The sequence below is a fragment of the Actinia tenebrosa genome, unplaced genomic scaffold (genome assembly GCF_029948245.1).
Source record: "Actinia tenebrosa isolate PJP-AT-01 unplaced genomic scaffold, QUT_ActTen_1.0 PGA_scaffold12__29_contigs__length_12842862, whole genome shotgun sequence".
In the NCBI taxonomy this organism is placed as follows: domain Eukaryota; kingdom Metazoa; phylum Cnidaria; class Anthozoa; order Actiniaria; family Actiniidae; genus Actinia; species Actinia tenebrosa.
The window spans coordinates 882,807-900,244 of record NW_028292572.1 but is presented as its reverse complement, the minus strand read 5'-3'; the positions used below and the strand labels follow the sequence as shown (position 1 = coordinate 900,244).

At 39.4% G+C, this 17,438-nt stretch overlaps 1 protein-coding gene across 1 annotated transcript; it reads left to right on the top strand.

Moving 5' to 3' along the window:
• Positions 1–245: 245 nt before the first annotated feature.
• On the top strand, positions 246–17,403 carry LOC116300331 (tudor domain-containing 6). The gene is made up of 9 exons (XM_089028264.1): positions 246–708; positions 1,235–1,363; positions 2,277–2,379; positions 3,048–3,139; positions 4,620–4,814; positions 6,265–6,446; positions 6,716–9,652; positions 10,054–10,795; positions 11,978–17,403. Exons 1-9 carry the CDS (start codon positions 608–610, stop codon positions 15,390–15,392), a joined length of 7,896 nt encoding a protein of 2,631 aa, XP_088884390.1. The 5' UTR covers positions 246–607; the 3' UTR covers positions 15,393–17,403.
• Positions 17,404–17,438: the final 35 nt, after the last annotated feature.

Below are 17,438 nucleotides of genomic sequence, written 5' to 3'. Positions count from 1 at the left end.
AAATATAACATACATTGGAATCCTGTTCAATTCCTTTCACAATCCTCTTTCTGATTTCAAGTACTTTTCTTTCCATGTATCAAATAAATAAATAGTCAAGTTGAATGGTAATTCAAATTCCCCTTCCAAGCCCCTACCCCTGCACGACAAACCGTGAACCGTTGCCTACGTTACCGTTTTTACGGTGTGGTGTCCCTGTGTCTGTGTTACTTGATCCCGGGAAAGCGCGAGTCCACATTGCCATCGATCGAAGCTAATGAGTCATTCAGCGTGTGGCCATCAGCTAACAGAAACCAGCTGAAAATACGTAAAGTTTGAAGGAAATCTCGAACTCACACTATTTTAGACTGCCATTCGTTAAATTGCAAAGACGAAATTATAGTCTGCTACTATAAATCTTTCGGGTTTTCTCTTTCTCTCTCGTATTTTGAAGTGAACTTCACTCACTCAAGGTTCGACACCTCGCTATAATAAGCATTTATCTCGAATTTAGTCTCAATATCCTTGAAAGAAAGAATATTGGTTCGCTTTAGCAAAGAGGAACACATGAAAAACGTCTTAAGAGTTTTTTTTGGTGAAGTTTAAAGGCCTTAAATTTGATGTAGTAATGGAAGTTGGGTATGACAGGATCGCACGTGGGAATGCAGCAAACACATCAATACAAGAAGAAGCAAAGTTGGCATCAGGAATGCATAACCACCTTCCCCAGTAAGTACACTCTTTTTAATTCCTTTATTCTTTGTTATCTTCTTAGAAATATTGCATGGCGAAGGTTTGTCAAAGTTGTTTGTCCATTTCATAATTCATGTAGATTTCTGAGGTTGTTTCAGTGTTTGATCTTTGCGAGAAGGCGTTAGGGAGAGTTTAAATACCTATCTTAAGTTAGCCGTGCCCTGACTTAGATCATCCCAGAGGTTGTTCCAGGGTTTTATCTACGAGTAAAGCAATGCCCTGAGTTACAATAGATCAGACCAGAGGTTGTTTAAGGGTTCTGTGTGTGAGTTAGCCATACTCTGACAGATCAGGCCAGAGGTAGTTTCAGGGTTTTGGTCTGTAAGTTAGCAAATATGTCCTGACTGCACCCCAGAGGTAAATTTACAGGGTTTGATAATATTGGGATTTCTAGTACAGCATATATAGGTATTACTTAAACTTAGCCCATCCCCCTGTTATCTGCCCTTGATTTAACATCACATGATACGCTGAATTAAGCTGGTTTTGTTTTATTTCAAAGGAATGACCAAGGTGTATCTGATGACCCAGACCTGGAATCATGGGATCCAATGAAAGAAGACTATTCTAACTTGGCATTCAATGCCTACAGAGAGCCGACCACTCAAGAACTGAGACAATGGATGCCAAAGTATGTAAGCAATGTTGTTGAAGCCATCGATACCTTTTTGAATCCCATTTCACTCAAATGCGATTCATTACAAAATAATGGAGGGGGGAGGGGGGGGGGGGGAGTTTAAGTGTGCACAGTCAGCTCCCTGGAATACCAGGTACTAGCTGAAGGAACACTGACATTAAATAATGCCATTACCTTTATAGTTTTGGGACATGATCTTTTACAACTTTATCACTGCAGTTTTGAGATACTTTGTACCTTGAGCTTATGGCTATGTGGCTATTACGTATGTTTTTTAAAGTGCTACTCTGAGGAAAATCGCTCAAACTTGGATTCAGGTGAAACTTCCTAAGAATACTCTTTAAAGGTCCAATAATCACTGTATGAAGTGTTTTCTCGATATTCAGGACGAAAGTATGATATTTTACGATTATTTTTTGGAGTCTGTGATGTCATAGACTCAACGTCGAACATCGCTGCATACATTTCTTTGTAGTTTATGATCAAAATATCAGTAGTAAACCGAGAAAGAAATACCCAAACACCCCAAAATATAAATTATAGTCACAATTAATGTGAAATAAGCACATTAGCCACCCTTTGGGCTTCATAGGAATAAAATAAATTAAGGATTTATATACAAAGAAATGTATGGAGCGAAGTTCGATGTTGAGTCTATATATGACTTCACAGACTCCAAAAAATAATCGTAAAAATATCATACTTTCGTCCTGAATATCGAGAAAACACTTCATACAGTGATTATTGGACCTTTAAAGAGTATTCTTAGGAAGTTTCAGCTGAATCCAAGTTTGAGCGATTTTCGTCAGAGTAGCACTTCAATGTATTCATTGTACATGTTGCGGCTCAAGGAGTATTAGGTAAGCTGTATTATTGACCTTTTCATTTCCATTTATTGAAACCAAAGGCCTGGCAATTCTGGTCCTTCTGAAGACTTGATGGCTTGTTACAGAAGCAAAGATGGTGACGTTCGATTGTTTATTAATGGTATACCCAATGATATGACAAAGGTTAGTATACCTATATACATTCATGCTTTGTTTTGTCTTGGGCTATGAGTAAACATTCAATATGCTACCAGTAAAATGTTACTGTACTTGTAGTATAGACCCCTTGCATGTAACATCAAAGCAGCTCCATCCGTGGGACAAAACAAAAGAATTCCAATCTCATGAGAATTGGAACCTATTGTTTTGTCTTCCAGATCGAGCTGCATTTCAAAGTGCTGTGAGGGGTCTATTGGAAAATGGTGGGCTGTAAGATATAGCTAAAGTATGACCACAAATTTGTCATATTGTTTGTTGCTGTAGTCCTAATAACTAGTTACATTATTTTTTTATCCAAATATATTTTCCATTTCAGACCATGCCATTCCCTTCAGAATAAAAATACAGTACTTATATTTTACTTTACACAATATACATTTCTCGAATATTCTTGATGACCATGAAACAATGGTTTGAAGTTGAGACTGAACTCATTTCTTTTGTTCATCAAGTCCAACCTCGACTTGAAGCCATTGTTTTGTGATTATTCAACAAATTCAGGAGAGGCCTATTTATACCTTTAAATGCTCAAGCATTTTACTTAGAATTCTACAGAATAGTACTGAAGGAAATGACATGAAACTAGAGTAAACCATCTACAGCATAATTTTTATCTTTTTCGTGTATTTCAGGAAGGTGTTAAAGGGTTGTTCAGTCAGGTGGGGAAAGTTGTTTACTGTCGTGTTATTCCTCAAAGAGATCCGTCAAGAGTTGATAAATTTGGGTACGTAAAACTTAATGTATGACCATTTATAAGTTTCTAGGCTTATATTATATAAATTTTGATCAAAAAGAGATTTTCTTTGAAAGTTATTTCTTCCTTCCTTTCTTTCTTTCTTTCATTCTTTTAACTTATTATCTTTAGAAACATACTAGGAATGATTAGAGAGAGAAAAACAGAAAAAAAAAACTATGAAATTGTGGCATACCCCTAAACCTGAACCCGGACCCGGACCTGGACTAAAAAAAATAAATAAATAATAATAATGATAAATATTACACAAAATAATGTAATATATCATCTACACCGTGACCTCAGGACACGACTCATTCGGCGTTATTCATAATAATAGCTGATCTTTAGATGGGGCCAGACTGTTTGAATATTTACCAACTGAAAATATCTTGATGCGCATGAATCGTGGGATCGAGTTAGCCAAGATGTGAAATGATTTTCTAACAATTCTTAACTTCAGTTCTAGATAAAAATATATCATCTACATGTTAGTCATCTAGACCTTGACCTCAGGGCACGACTCATTTGGCGTTATTCGTAATAATACTTTTTGGATATTTACCACTGAAAATATCTTGATGTGTACAAATTGTGGGATCGAGTTGCCAAGACTTGAAATAATTCCTTCAGGTGTTACATTTTACTGCCTTCAGTTTGGATTGAAGAAGCGTAAACGACTTACGTGACATCACCTAAACAAAACGGAATTCAACTGAATCTTTTTAGCTTGAATATTTCTATACCCACCGTTTAAAGCTTTAGATTACGACAGTATATGCTTGTATATATGCTTCATTGGGCATGGGTAAATCAAGATTCTGAATTTCTGCAGGCATTTCTTAGTTTTTGAATTAAATTTCCCGTGACAATTAACCAGTTGTTTACATTCCGGGTCTAATTTCTATGGTTATTTCACTTTTTTTCCGTCCAATGTTAGCCTAGTATCTTGAAATAAACAACGAATGCATTAAATACTATTATTTTACGAGATGTTTCTTGAGGATTTCCCTAACATCCTTTTTTCGGAGTTTCAACACCAGTTTAAAAAGCCTAATAAAGACAAGACTAATAACATTATTAGGAATTATTTCAAGCCTTGGCCAACTTGATCTAACGATTCGTACACGATATTTTCAGTGGTGAATGTTCAAACAATCTGGCCCCGTCTAGATGATATATTATATTTTTTTAGTGTAATATCAATGTATTTTTTAATATATTTATTTATTGGTCCTATTATATATATGTTTGTATTTGAGTTGAGTTGAGTTTTTTTTTTTTGAGTCCGAAGCCGAGTCCAGGTCCGGGTCCGGGTTTAGGGGTATGCTGAAATTGTTTCTCCTCGCATACCACTTAGTTTGGGAATCAAATTGGGTTGCACTGGTGAAAGGCAGCATTAGCACCACACACCACCCATTTCCATGGTATTCATGTTAATTTTCTCAACTCTTCTTATTTTTCTAAAAAGGTTTGTGGGATACAAGTCTTACAGAGAAGCAGAGCATGCCATACGAAAGTTTGATGGCTTTAATCTTGGTGGAAACAACCTTAAACTAAGAGTTTCTCTTGCAAAAGAAAAACCAAAGTTACCAGAACCTTTCCCATCAATGGAGGATGATGTTAACTTCACAAATGGATTGAAGGAAACTGTAAAAAACACAGAGTGAGTAAAGAATTGAACGCCATCAAAACATCAAACTCTGAACTATACATTGTATACAGGCATTTCTCAAGTATGTTTTAGAAATCAGTGTTATGAGTGGTGAGAAAAATTTTTGAGTCATTACAATGTTTGGTTCCCGAGTTATGAAGGTTGAGTTTGGGTCATGCAATACCATCACGTACATGTATACCTAAATAGTAATGAAAATATTAAAATTATTTACCCTAGTTGAAAGATTTCTTCTTAGACATGTTTAAAATGTCTATTAAAGTGTATTTCAGTGAAATATTTTCTAAAATATTGAAAATTCCATTATCTGAAGCCTTTGAAGTTTCATCTGCCATATTGGTGTACCAACTTGAAACACTGAGATGGTCGCTCCATGCCTTTCTGCCAAAAATTGTGTCATGTTAACTCGCCTATATTTCCACAACGAATTGCTATACAGCCTTGAAATTTGGCCAGTATATGTAGTTTTGACTGCTTTACAAGATTATGAAACTTTTATTTTATAATGATGCGAAACAACACTTTCAAAATTCATGACAGCGTAGGTGAAAGGCAATAATATTTTATTAACTACAATTCGTTTTTCAGGTTTTTACTTATGTCTGATCTTTTATACCTGATAAAACACGATCTACGAGTTTTTTGAACTGCTTCGAAAACTCATGAACAATTTATGAGATTTTGGTTCAACTGGAGCCACTATACACGTCATGAACATGGACTTTTATACATCGATAGCAGTTTGTATGTACCTGTCATGCGCAATTGAGGTTTATACGTCACTATCAGGTGCAGTCATTCCCAATAAAGGCTCCCACATTTTAAAGACAGCATGCTAGTCTCAAGACAGGATTGCTAGTCAATTAGATTTCGTGGGTCGTCGGTGATCGTATGTGAGACAGACCTTGATGAGGCTCTAAGTCTTCATCTAAATTTGGATATCCCTTTATCTCTGATAAAGTCGTCCTTATAAGTATTCTTCATATAAAGAATACTAGTGTAGAGTTCTTTATCGGATATAAAGGTCCATGCACGTGACCGGTATGGTGGCTCCAATTGGACCAAATCGCCCTTATTAGTATTCTTTATATAAAGAATACTAATGAAGAGGACTTTATCGGGTATAAAGTTCCATGCACGTGACGTGTATGGTGGCTCCAATTGGACCAAATCGCCCTTATTAGTATTCTTTATATAAAGAAAACTAATGAAGAGGACTTTATCGGGTATAAAGTTCCATGCACGTGACGTGTATGGTGGCTCCAATTGGACCAAATCGCCCTTATTAGTATTCTTTATATAAAGAATACTAATGAAGAGGACTTTATCGGGTATAAAGTTCCATGCATGTGACGTGAATGGTGGCTCCAATGGGACCAAAGGCTTATGAATTATTCATGAGGTTTTGAATGTTGACTTAAAATTTCTTAATTTTTTCTAGTCCTGATTGGGGCCTCCCAGCAACACCTGTCAACCTCAGCACCCACATGAATGGTGAGTCTCCTGTACAACAAGGTCCACCAAGTCAAGGTCACATCACAGACAGTTTAGATCAAGAAAGGCCAGTGAATGCTGAAGCCAGTGCCTGTAATGGTGAAGCAGCTTTCAAGAAACCAATACACTGTAGGTATTTTATTATTATGGTTAAACTAACAAAACCGTGCACACGTACATTATGTCTGTTATGTTAAACATCGTGTTCTGACCAATCACATGCAATAGTTAATTAGAAATGATAGAATATTAATTGCTTAACTTTTTCGGTGTTTTTATTTTATTTATTAATTTATTTATTCTTTTGGTCACAGCCGCTGGATCAGAGCCAGACTTTTTTTCTCTTTTTAATTCTACTTCAGGCTAACCTAATACTTTTTCCCCTGTTTTCCCCCCAGCTGCTGGATTAGAGCCTTTGCCATGCAGCAAGTGCGGGAAAGAGGGACGGCGTCGCTGTGGCAACTGCAAAATACCCTATTGTAGCAAAGAATGTCAACGTTCTCATTGGCCAGAGCACAAAAAGTTTTGCAATTGGAAAACTGCTGGAGAAAACTCAAAGAAAAATTTCGTAGATACATCACTAGAGAATGCATTGGCTACCACTCCAAACAGCTCTCAGACAAATGGCAATGACGAGAAAGAGATTGATGAGAACCCTTCTTTAAACCAAGGTTCTATTCCAAGTAGCTCTCAGACAAATGGCCATAATGCGAATGAAAGTGAGGAGCAGCCTTCTTTAAACCAAGGTTCTACTCCAAGCAGCTCTCAGACAATTTCCCATGGTGAGAATGAAAATCAAGAACGGTCCTCTACAAACCAAGGCTCTACTCCAAATCAAGATCCATATTTACTCAATGAGGATGATTTAGAATTCAGTGACATTTCCCAATTTGTAAACATGCTGGGGATAAAATTTGTGCCCATGTCTCCAGGAGACTCACCAAGTCCTCAAAATGTTTTGTCAAGTAAGAGTGAAGGCAGTGGCAGTCCGTTGTCTTCGCAGCAGGAACCACATTATGGTTTTTTGCAGCCTTTAAGGAGAGCCTCTCCAAGACCTCTCATTACAGAGATAAGCTCTTCTGTATCTGAGTCTGAAGATTCTCAAGAAAGCAGTTCAAGGACCACCCCTGTTAGGGATCAAGCTTCAATGTCTGTTGGTGCTACATCATCAGTTACTGGTCCCCAGAGTGAAGATCAATCGGTAATGACAACAAACCATGAAAAGACCTCCGAAGAACCTCAGAAACGTCCTTACAAGCGCTACTCCTTTGACGAAGTCCCACAGCAAAATGTGTCAATCGGTGGTTCCTATGAAATCGTAACAACTTCGGTATCATCTCCAAGGCTATTCTGGGCACAGCTTTACGAAGAATCTGCTTTGGCAAGCCAGAATTATTTGTATGAAACCATCAGAGAAGAATGCGAGAATACGGTATATACTACTTATGTTCCTTCACCTAATGAGCTTTGTATTGCACAGTTTTCAGTGGATAATAACTGGTACAGGAGTAAAGTAGACTATATCTGTAACAACGGGCTGATAAGAGTGACTCACATAGACTTTGGTAGCAGTGAGGATGTTGAGCCTTCTAAAATACGAAGAATTAAAGAGGATTTGGTGCGAGTTCCAAGGCAGGGTATAAAGTTTGCCCTAAACTTATCAGGGTGCCCTGAATTATCCAGGGAATGGTCCTCTGAGACAATCGAGGCTTTCAGATCCAAAGTTTTAGACGTCAAGTGTAGAGTTGAAGTGAAAAAGGTCAAAGATTCCGTCCATTATGTTGATGTGTTTGACAGTACAGACAACACCAAGATTAATGACATTTTTAACGTAAATCAGCAGGAAGGATCAACCTTGGCCAAACCAGTGCCAATGTATCCACAAAGTAGCCAAACAGATACAGACACTGCAGAACGATACTCTCCCAGCAGTAATTTGAAGCCGTCATCACTGGAAAGAGCTGAAGACACCGTACCATCGTCTAGAGGTACAAGTCAAAGTTCACCAATTACCACTCAGGTATCGGCCAATCCTGCAACTCATGTATCTGGAATTGCCAGGAAAGATGCCAGCCCAGTAATGCATGATTATTCAACAAATGTTCCAGGAAACAGAGTCTCTCCGATGCTTGGTGCAGGCAGTGCCTTCTCACCAATCAAAAGCCCTTTAGCCAATCCAAGTGGTGGCGCTGGTAATGTTATGAAAACCCCGGATCAAGATACTCCAAGTTTCTGCAGTGAAATGCCGACTTCTCCAAATGTTCCAGCAAGCAGAGTCTCTCCGATGGTTGGTGCAGGCAATGCCTTCTCACCAATCAAAAGCCCTTTAGCCAATCCAAGTGGTGGCGCTGGTAATGTTATGAAAACCCCGGATCAAGAAACCTCAAGTTTCTGCAGTGAAATGCCGACTTCTCCAAATGTTCCAGCAAGCAGAGTCTCTCCGATGGTTGGTGCAGGCAATGCCTTCTCACCAATCAAAAGCCCTTTAGCCAATCCAAGTGGTGGCGCTGGTAATGTTATGAAAACCCCGGATCAAGAAACCTCAAGTTTCTGCAGTGAAATGCCGACTTCTCCAGAGACTTACTACACGAGTCTCTCAAACCCTACCCACAGTAATCCAGATTGCAAAACAAGTGAAAATAATACTGATGGCCCAATATCTGGTCAAGAATCTCCTTACCCTGCTTCAGTTAGAAGTACGTCTTCACATAGTTCTTCCAAGTCCAGTTCTGAAGTAGATCTTCAGTTAAGAAGTCCAGAACCACGGATGCAGCAAAATACTGGAGTTGTTCATGGATTGCCTTTCAAGGGTGTCATCACTTCAGTCAAATCTCCGTGGGAATTTACCGTCAAGCTCTCTGATTCACAATTTGCTGCACAGTTCGAAAGTCTAAATAACGACCTCAATGTATATTGTGGTACTGCTCCGTTTGAAGTCCAGAAGGTATACTCTCACGGCGAGATGTGTGCTGTAAAAAATAGCGAAGATAAGACTTGGCAACGAGGAAAAGTATTGGCAAACTTTCAACAAGAAGGCTACAAGGTCGTTTTCATTGACCTTGGTGGTGAAAAAGTTGTGGCAGCACAGAATATGCGTACCATGCCAGATCAGTTCAAGGGTCTAGAACCTCAATGCCGTATATGTTCCTTAGGAGGCGTTCGTAAGCCTACGGGATCTTTAATCTGGGGCAGGGAAGCAACCGACAGGTTCACGTCCTTGGTGTTGTACAGGAGCCTTACGTTTAAAGAGATCAGCAGGTATAAACATACGTATATTGTTGATGTTCTGGATGAGACAGGACAACCCTCCGTGGCTATGGAACTAATCAATTCTGGTAAGTCTTTGTGTTGCGATCAGGGTTTGTGCAACTCTTAAAACCATTAAACCTCCAGGAAATTCTTATTTAAAGAGCCCTAGTAAAAAGTCATTGTATTAGGGCTTTATAAGTCCTTCCTTCCCTCCTTCCCTCCTTCCCTCCTTCCCTCCTTCCCTCCTTCCCTCCTTCCCTCCTTCCCTCCTTCCCTCCCTCCCTCCCTCCCTCCCTCCCTCCCTCTTTCCCTCCCTCCCTCCTTTGGCATTCATTCAGTATTTCTTTCTTTCACGCATAACTCATTCACTTATCTATCTAGACATTCATTTATTCGTTCATGTTATGATGCCGTAATCTATTTCGTCTAAGTTATTTCAAACAAAAGCATTGAATATTAACATGGTTCCATTCTCTTTGGAATCCAGGCCTTGCAGGTGCTTTCGTCAAGAAACTTCAAAAGCTTCAAGATGCCAAAGAGAAAAGCAACCTCATGCTACCAAAAGGTTTTCCACTACCTATCAAAATCGCCATCACTTCAGCCAAACTCCCCCCACCCAACACCATAATCCAGATCATGGCAACCGATATACAGTCTCCTGCCTCGTTCTCTGTACAACTCGTCGACAAAGAAACAAATCAGAGTTTATCAGAACTATGTGCAGAGATGAATAAGTACTACACTGATTCAACTCCTCACCCGGACTGGAAGCCACGGGAGTCAGAAATGTGTGCAGTTTTCTGCAGAGGCTCATGGTTCCGGGCGTATATAGAAAGTGTTGACCAAGATAATGCTGCTAAAATTTACTGTGTTGACTTTGGGAATAGTGAAGTGGTTAGTCCATCTGTGCTCAGACCTTTGGCTCCCACGTTTCAAAGTCTAGCCTACTGTGCTCTAAGATGTTCTTTGGGGAACATAGTACCAGTCGAAGGTGACGAATGGCCGAAGCAGGTGACTGAATTTATGAAATTAAAGATCCCAATATCTTCAACTTTGAGTGCGCGTCTTATATACAAAGGGCAATCTATCCTGTTTCTTGACGTTTTTGTATCAAGTGGCAAGAGTACAGAGAGTATATTGAAACTCCTCGTCACTAAAGGACTGGCAAAGTTTAAGAGCAAGAACGAAGTTAAGTCTCCAAGTGCGACTACTGGAATGGCAAGGAACAGGTATGTGTAAACTTGTGTAAGTTAGTCATCCAGTTGAATATAATAATTAAAGAGAACGAGTCAATAACTGGAATTTAGAAACAGAGGCTGGCGACGTTTTGAACAGAACCATTAGTCTTCTTTAGGCGAGCATACTGTACCTGTGACAAGTACAGTATGTGTCAATTCTTTTGAGCCGTAAAATTAATAGTCCTAAATTTTCTTATTTTGTGAATGCCACTTTAAGACCATTAGTACAGGTTAAGGCCCCGGGGGTTAAGCCTTGTTTACTATGCTACACATTAAATTATGCTCCTTACCGTTAACTAGGTATAGGTACTTCACTTTGATGTTTGGATATCGTTAATCGATGTACAAACTCCGTTTATCAAAACATTAAATCCCACGACTTTTTATTTGGTAGCTAACTTACAAGTAAGGCTAAGCCTGTGTAAACGAGTTTGTGGTCATCAAAATCAACGGTGTGCATCGACTGAGGGAAAAGATTATCATTCATATATCATTCATTTTTTATGCAAACTCCGTATTACTGCTTTTAGTCTCGTCTCCATAGCAGTAGACCATTTTAGAATTCGTACAATACTGCTGTGTTCCTTGATTACAGAGTCATTTACTCAGGGGTAGCCTTATTTCAACCTCAGACTATTCACAAATACCAACGGTTAAGTAAAGAATGGGCATTTATCACGCAGCAGCCATGTTGACTGGAACAATAGATTTCCCCCATGTGGCCTTGCATTCAAGCGTTTCAGGGTTTGCTTAAGCATGGTTAAACAAATGTTTTTATTATCATTGGAGTAAAAATGGTGCCGTGAGATAAAGGTCCTTACACAACTTCAACAGTTGCTGGGTTTCACTTAACGTCATTTCCTGTTCCTTTTTGGAATGTTCATCGGCTGAATTACAAGTTTTTAATAGAATTCTTCCTGGCTAAAAGCACATGGTAGTCAGTGTTTGACCATCATTTTGTAACAGATGTTGAGATTTAAAGACTTTTATCAGCTGATCGAAACCCAGCAATACAAACACTTTGAAATTCCACGGACCTTCACTGGATGCAACCGTTGTTCACAGAGATATGATGCAACATGAGAATCAACAGCAGTACCGGGGCCAAACAAACAAACAATAATCAAGAAAAAAAAAAAAATTATTTCTTTTTTTTTTTTGCTTTACTTTTAGATTCGAAGACAAATTCGATGTATACAAATCAGGAAATACACCGTACTCGCTTTCAGTCCATGGTTGTGCAATTGCTGCTGCAAAGTTGCCGGATGTAAGAGAGACATTCGAAGGCATAGTGACTGAGCTGAAGACCACGGGGGAATTTTATGTCCAAATCGCTGATGAAGCTTTAGCTGTGCAGTTAATGGAGTTGACAAATGCTATGAGCAGCTATTATAGTAAAGCAACTCCAACCAAATTCGAGGCAAAGCAAAACTTGTTGTGTGCTGCTAAGTTTTCTACCGACTGGAGGCGTGCGTACATTCTGGAAGTCAACTCTAATAAAACTGCGACTGTTTATGATGTGGACTTTGGAAAAACAGAAATTTTGCCCATCTCTCAATTACAGTTTCTTCAGTCTCAGTTCACTACCCTTCAGTACTTTGCATTAATTTGTAAGGTGTCTCTTCCACGAGGCGTTAATTGGACAAAGGAAGCCCACGACCTGTTTCTTTCCAAAGTGAAATTCCTAGTCCCAATTACTATGAGGCTACATTCAAAACGAAAGGAGATACTGTTTGTAGATTGCTTGATCCCCGAGAGCAGCCAAACCTTGAGTCAGATGATTTTGTCTCAAAATCAAGAAAGAAAGCCAGCTGTGGAAGGATGGAATAGAGGACCCAAACCTAGATACCCAAGCTCGCCCAAGATGAAAGAAGCAGAAAATACGAAAAGCGTTCCATCAGGTCAGGTGACCCGTAGCACACCCAGCGTAAAAAACTTGAACTTCGAGAAAGCTTTAGCTGCAGCCACTCTCCCTCCAGTAGGGGAAACCTTCAATGCTGTTATAACAGAGTTTCGAAATCCTCAGTCTTTCTTTATTCATAGCGACATTGAGATGGCCACCAAGCTCACGAATTTAGCTGCTGATATGAACAACCATTACAACACAGTGCCTAAGGCTCCCTTCCAGGCAGATGTAAACCTACTCTGTGTGGCCCCTTTTGCCTCGCCAAATGATTGGTATCGAGCACTGGTTGAAAAGATCGATGCTAACCAGATTGCAACTGTCTTTTTTATGGATTATGGAAACACTGATGAGATTCCCGTAACTGATCTCCGCCCACTTGAAGATCGCTTTTCTGAGTTGCCTTATTGTGCCTTGAATACCTCACTGGCAAATGTGAAGCCGATGGACCTTTCAGGATGGACAAGCAGTGCAAACGATTTTGTAAAGTCCAAACTTCCTGTTGGTGTAGGGTTGTCGCTCAAATTGATCTCAAAACGACAACATATTCTCTATGTTGATTTGGTGGATCCCACTTTCAGCGAAGGGAGTCTATGTAGTGATTTAGTAAAGAATGGCCTTGCATTGAGTTCTTCAGGAAACCGGGAAAGGTCTCCATCCAGTTCAAGGAGCTCATCAGTGTCATCCCAGAAACTCTTGCCATCAGCACGAACATCTGCTATTGCTTCTGCAAGCCTGCCACCCTTTAAAGAAGCATTCCAAGTTATTGCAACTCATATAACGTCTCCTTGGTCCTTTGCAGTGCAAATTGCAGACTTTGAAATGGCTTGCAAGGTTGCTGCACTTGGTAATGAGATGACTGCCCATTATCAGTCTACACAGTATCCTCCATTTTCACCTGCAACCAGTCAGCTCTGTGCGGCACATTTCACTGGCAATGATGAATGGTACAGGGGCTGGATCGAAAGCATCGTATCTCATGATAAGGTCCACGTCTATTATACTGATTATGGTAATTCAGAGGTTCTTGGTGTCTCGCGACTGCGGCCTCTTGAGAAGCAATTCACTGAGCTGCCTTTCTCAGCTCTGCCTTGCTCTATCGCTCATGTTGTTCCACAGGATCAAGGAGAATGGAAGCAAGAGGCAATCGATTTGTTTACCTCATCAGTTCCCCTCTACCAGCCAATCAACGTGAAGCTTGTTTACGAGAAGAGAGATTGCCTCTTTCTTGATATCATAGATCCTAATGAGAGTTCAGCAACCTTGAGTAAAACTCTTGTTGAAAGAGGTCTTGCAGCTTGGATGCAGCCATCGAAGAGGCAGACTAATGAAGCTACCGACGACAACCATGCAAAGCCCAACTATAACGAAAGTAAAAAAGATAGGATTCTTTCCCATGACAGGTCATCCGACTCTGAAATGACGCCTCCGTTGTTAGGGGCTCATGGTGTGAGGAGTCCAAGCAATCCAATTCAAGAAATCCCAGTAAAGATCACAAACAATCCTGCCCCTGCAAGCAAATACTTCCTTCCGTCCATCCCAATGGTTATTGTTCCAACAGACGAGTTCTTCAATGCAATGGTCTGTGACATCAAAAAGACAGGGGCTGTTTCTTTGCAGGTGCTGACGAAAGAGTTGAAGGATCTTGATGCTCTCTGTCTGAAGATAGGCAATCATTGTTCCCAGGATGATCATTTCCCGTACTTTCCAGTTGAAGGGGAATTGTGTCTTGCCTGCTTTAGTCAAGACAAGAACTGGTACCGAGCCGTCGTCAGTGGCGTCCTACCAAACAATCTGTACGAAGTTACATTTATTGACTTTGGAAATGACGACACGGTTTCTCCTAGTGACATAAGGAAAGTAAAGGCGGAATTTCTTGGTCTTCCTAGACAGGCTTATACTGGATTTCTAGCAGGTTTTTCAAGATCTGACATGGGAGTGTTGCTTGAAGATGATGTCGTGAAAGCCCTTAGCGACAGGCTTCTAGATAAACGTGTTTTTGCTCGTGTCTGTGGGTCTACTAGTGAAGTTGAGTTTTTCGATGTTGGCAATGATGAAAAACCGGCTGCGAGTGTCAACAAAGAAGTCCTTCCAAGAAACGCTGTAAACACCACCCAAAACAAACAAAGTAGTTTAATACCTGTTGAAAAAGAATTCACGGCTTTGGTCTCCGAAGTAATTGGTACAGGCGAAATTTGGCTGCAACAAAAAGATGGGATTGAATCTTTGAACATTCTAAAGGCAGATCTAGATTCTTATTGTGAAAGCAGCAGTTCCGTTCCCTTGGCAGTTTTACCTCGGCATGGAGATATTTGCCTGTGTAAATTCAGCATAGACAGAAGTTGGTACCGCGCCAAAGTCGTGGAAGGTATTTCCCCCGATAACATCCTGGTTCTGTTCTTAGACTACGGCAACACTGAAGCAGTTACTCTCAACAGTCTTCGAGAACCAAAACCAGAGTTTATGCAGTTCCCCTTTCAAGGAATCAAGTGCTACTTGTTTGGGATCACTCAAGGAAATCCTGATGCAGATGATTACGTCCAACAAATTCTAAACAGGGAGTTGATGGTGAAGGTTCGTGAGAGAGGTGCAGAAGCTCTAGGCGTTGAGCTTGAAGATTATGGAGTTCCAAATGGGCCCTTCAATATCAATGAGATTCTGATTGGTTTTGGACACTCAGCATGAGAAAATGTAGGAGATGACTCGACTTGTAAGACTATAAATACCGTTTTGAACTTGATAACGAATTTGACATTTGGCCAAATTTTCCTTAGTTCTTAAAAGATTCTAAACACGCTTGATAATCTTTTCGGCTTCTCTTGGGCGTCAAGAAACTCAGGCAAAAAACTTGATAAGAAACATTCCCTGATTGCAATTCTAAAATTTCGATTGAATGCTGTGTAATACCATTGGACAAACATCAAATTCGCCCACATGGAATGTTGGGACATAAGAGAAGTGAGTAACATGTTGATATATTGGGAACATATATTAACCACGGGAAGCCTACTTTAAATAAAGGTAACACTGACATTTTTTAATCACAAAGGGAATAGGAAACTCGGAACATTTGAGGTGCACGATAATATACCACATTTATGTTAAAATGCTGGTAATGACTAGCGGTTACTAGTTTGGACTTTGTTGGTGTGTAGAGTACAACAAGTGAATTAAAAGGAAACTTAAACAGTTAAGAATTTTGTAGCTATGCGAAGTTTTGACGAAGACCTATGACCAAAACGTCAGTATTGTTTTGCTTTGAGTCGCATGCATTCAAAAACATTTCCTTTTTTTTTTCTTTCATCTTTTGCTTTTATCTAAAGTGGGCTTCCTGAGATTAGGGCGGGCAGGAAAAACAAATAGAAATCAGTTTTTTGTGTCTGCCATCTTATTGACGATAAATTGCGTCATCAGATTGTAAAAGTAGTGTGAAATCACAAGGCGTAGCCGAGATCCGCATACTAGTTTGACAATGTGATGACGCAATTTATCGTCAATAAGAGGACAGACACATAAAAAACTGATGTCTATTTGTTTTTTACAATAACAAAAACGGTAAAAACTTCTCATCTTGACATCTTGTCGTTGACGTCAGCTGTATTTGTTTGTTCTCGTATTTATGATAAAAAATAACCAATCGGCGAGCGAGAAATTTGTAAGTTATTGTAAAACAGGATCTTTCTCGTCTGTTCTGGAAAACTGGAATGTAGAGGCCTTTCACCATCATGTGTCTGCGGCCATATTAGATGGTAGAACTATAATCTCTTTATCTCTTATCGAGTTATTTCGCATGTAAAACAATTGTATTGTTCCAGTCATCCAGCATGGCTGCCGTCACATGATTTTGCAAAACTACTATTTCAGCGCTCTTGATCTTTATGAACAAGAGAAACCAGAACCCGAAGCATAGGCGAAATATTTAGCAAATTACATACTTAGTACTTACATTGCTTCTAGACACAAGAGAAAAACATTTACGCATGTTTGAATTTATTTCGCTTCCCAATAATTCACGAGTGTTTTATTGAGAAAAGAAATATTCTTTTTCTCCGAAAATACAAAATATTTCTGTAAGTATGCTTTTCTGAGCACAAGATACCGTAAACAAAGAAATAAATATAAAGCCTTACTTTTCAAAAACTAAATTTGGCTTTTGGAATTCCGTAAATAACATTTGTTAGGCAAGTTTAAAAATCAAATATAGAACTTAACAAGCTAAATTTCGATTCAATCTGTAAGTTAGCCGTGCCCTGACTCAGATCTGCCTAGAGGCTGTTTTAGGGTTTGATCTATGAGTTAGCTGTGACCTGACTGACCAGGGCAGAGGTTGTTCCAGGGTATCGATCTGTGAGTTAGCCGTGCCCTGACTATGATAAGGCCAGAGGTTGTTCCAGGGTATCGATCTGCAAGTTAGTCATGTTCTAGCTTAGACTAGCCCAAAGGTTCGATAACGTTTGGAGGTTTTTCGAAAAAACTGTATTTGACGTTTTGGACTAATTTGAATACAGAGATAGAGCGTGCGCAGAGGGTTTTTACTTGTGTCTTTCTATCCCTAAGTTATAACTTTTCGAGTATTTTTGTATCTTTGTACAGTTTGCTTGTTAAGGTTTCTTGGTAATAATTGATAACATTACCGTTAATATATCCATTATTTTATTTACCAAATTATGATGCAATAAACCTAAACTTAAATATTGTCGAAGTGTGTCAACATGGCCAGATAATAAAGGA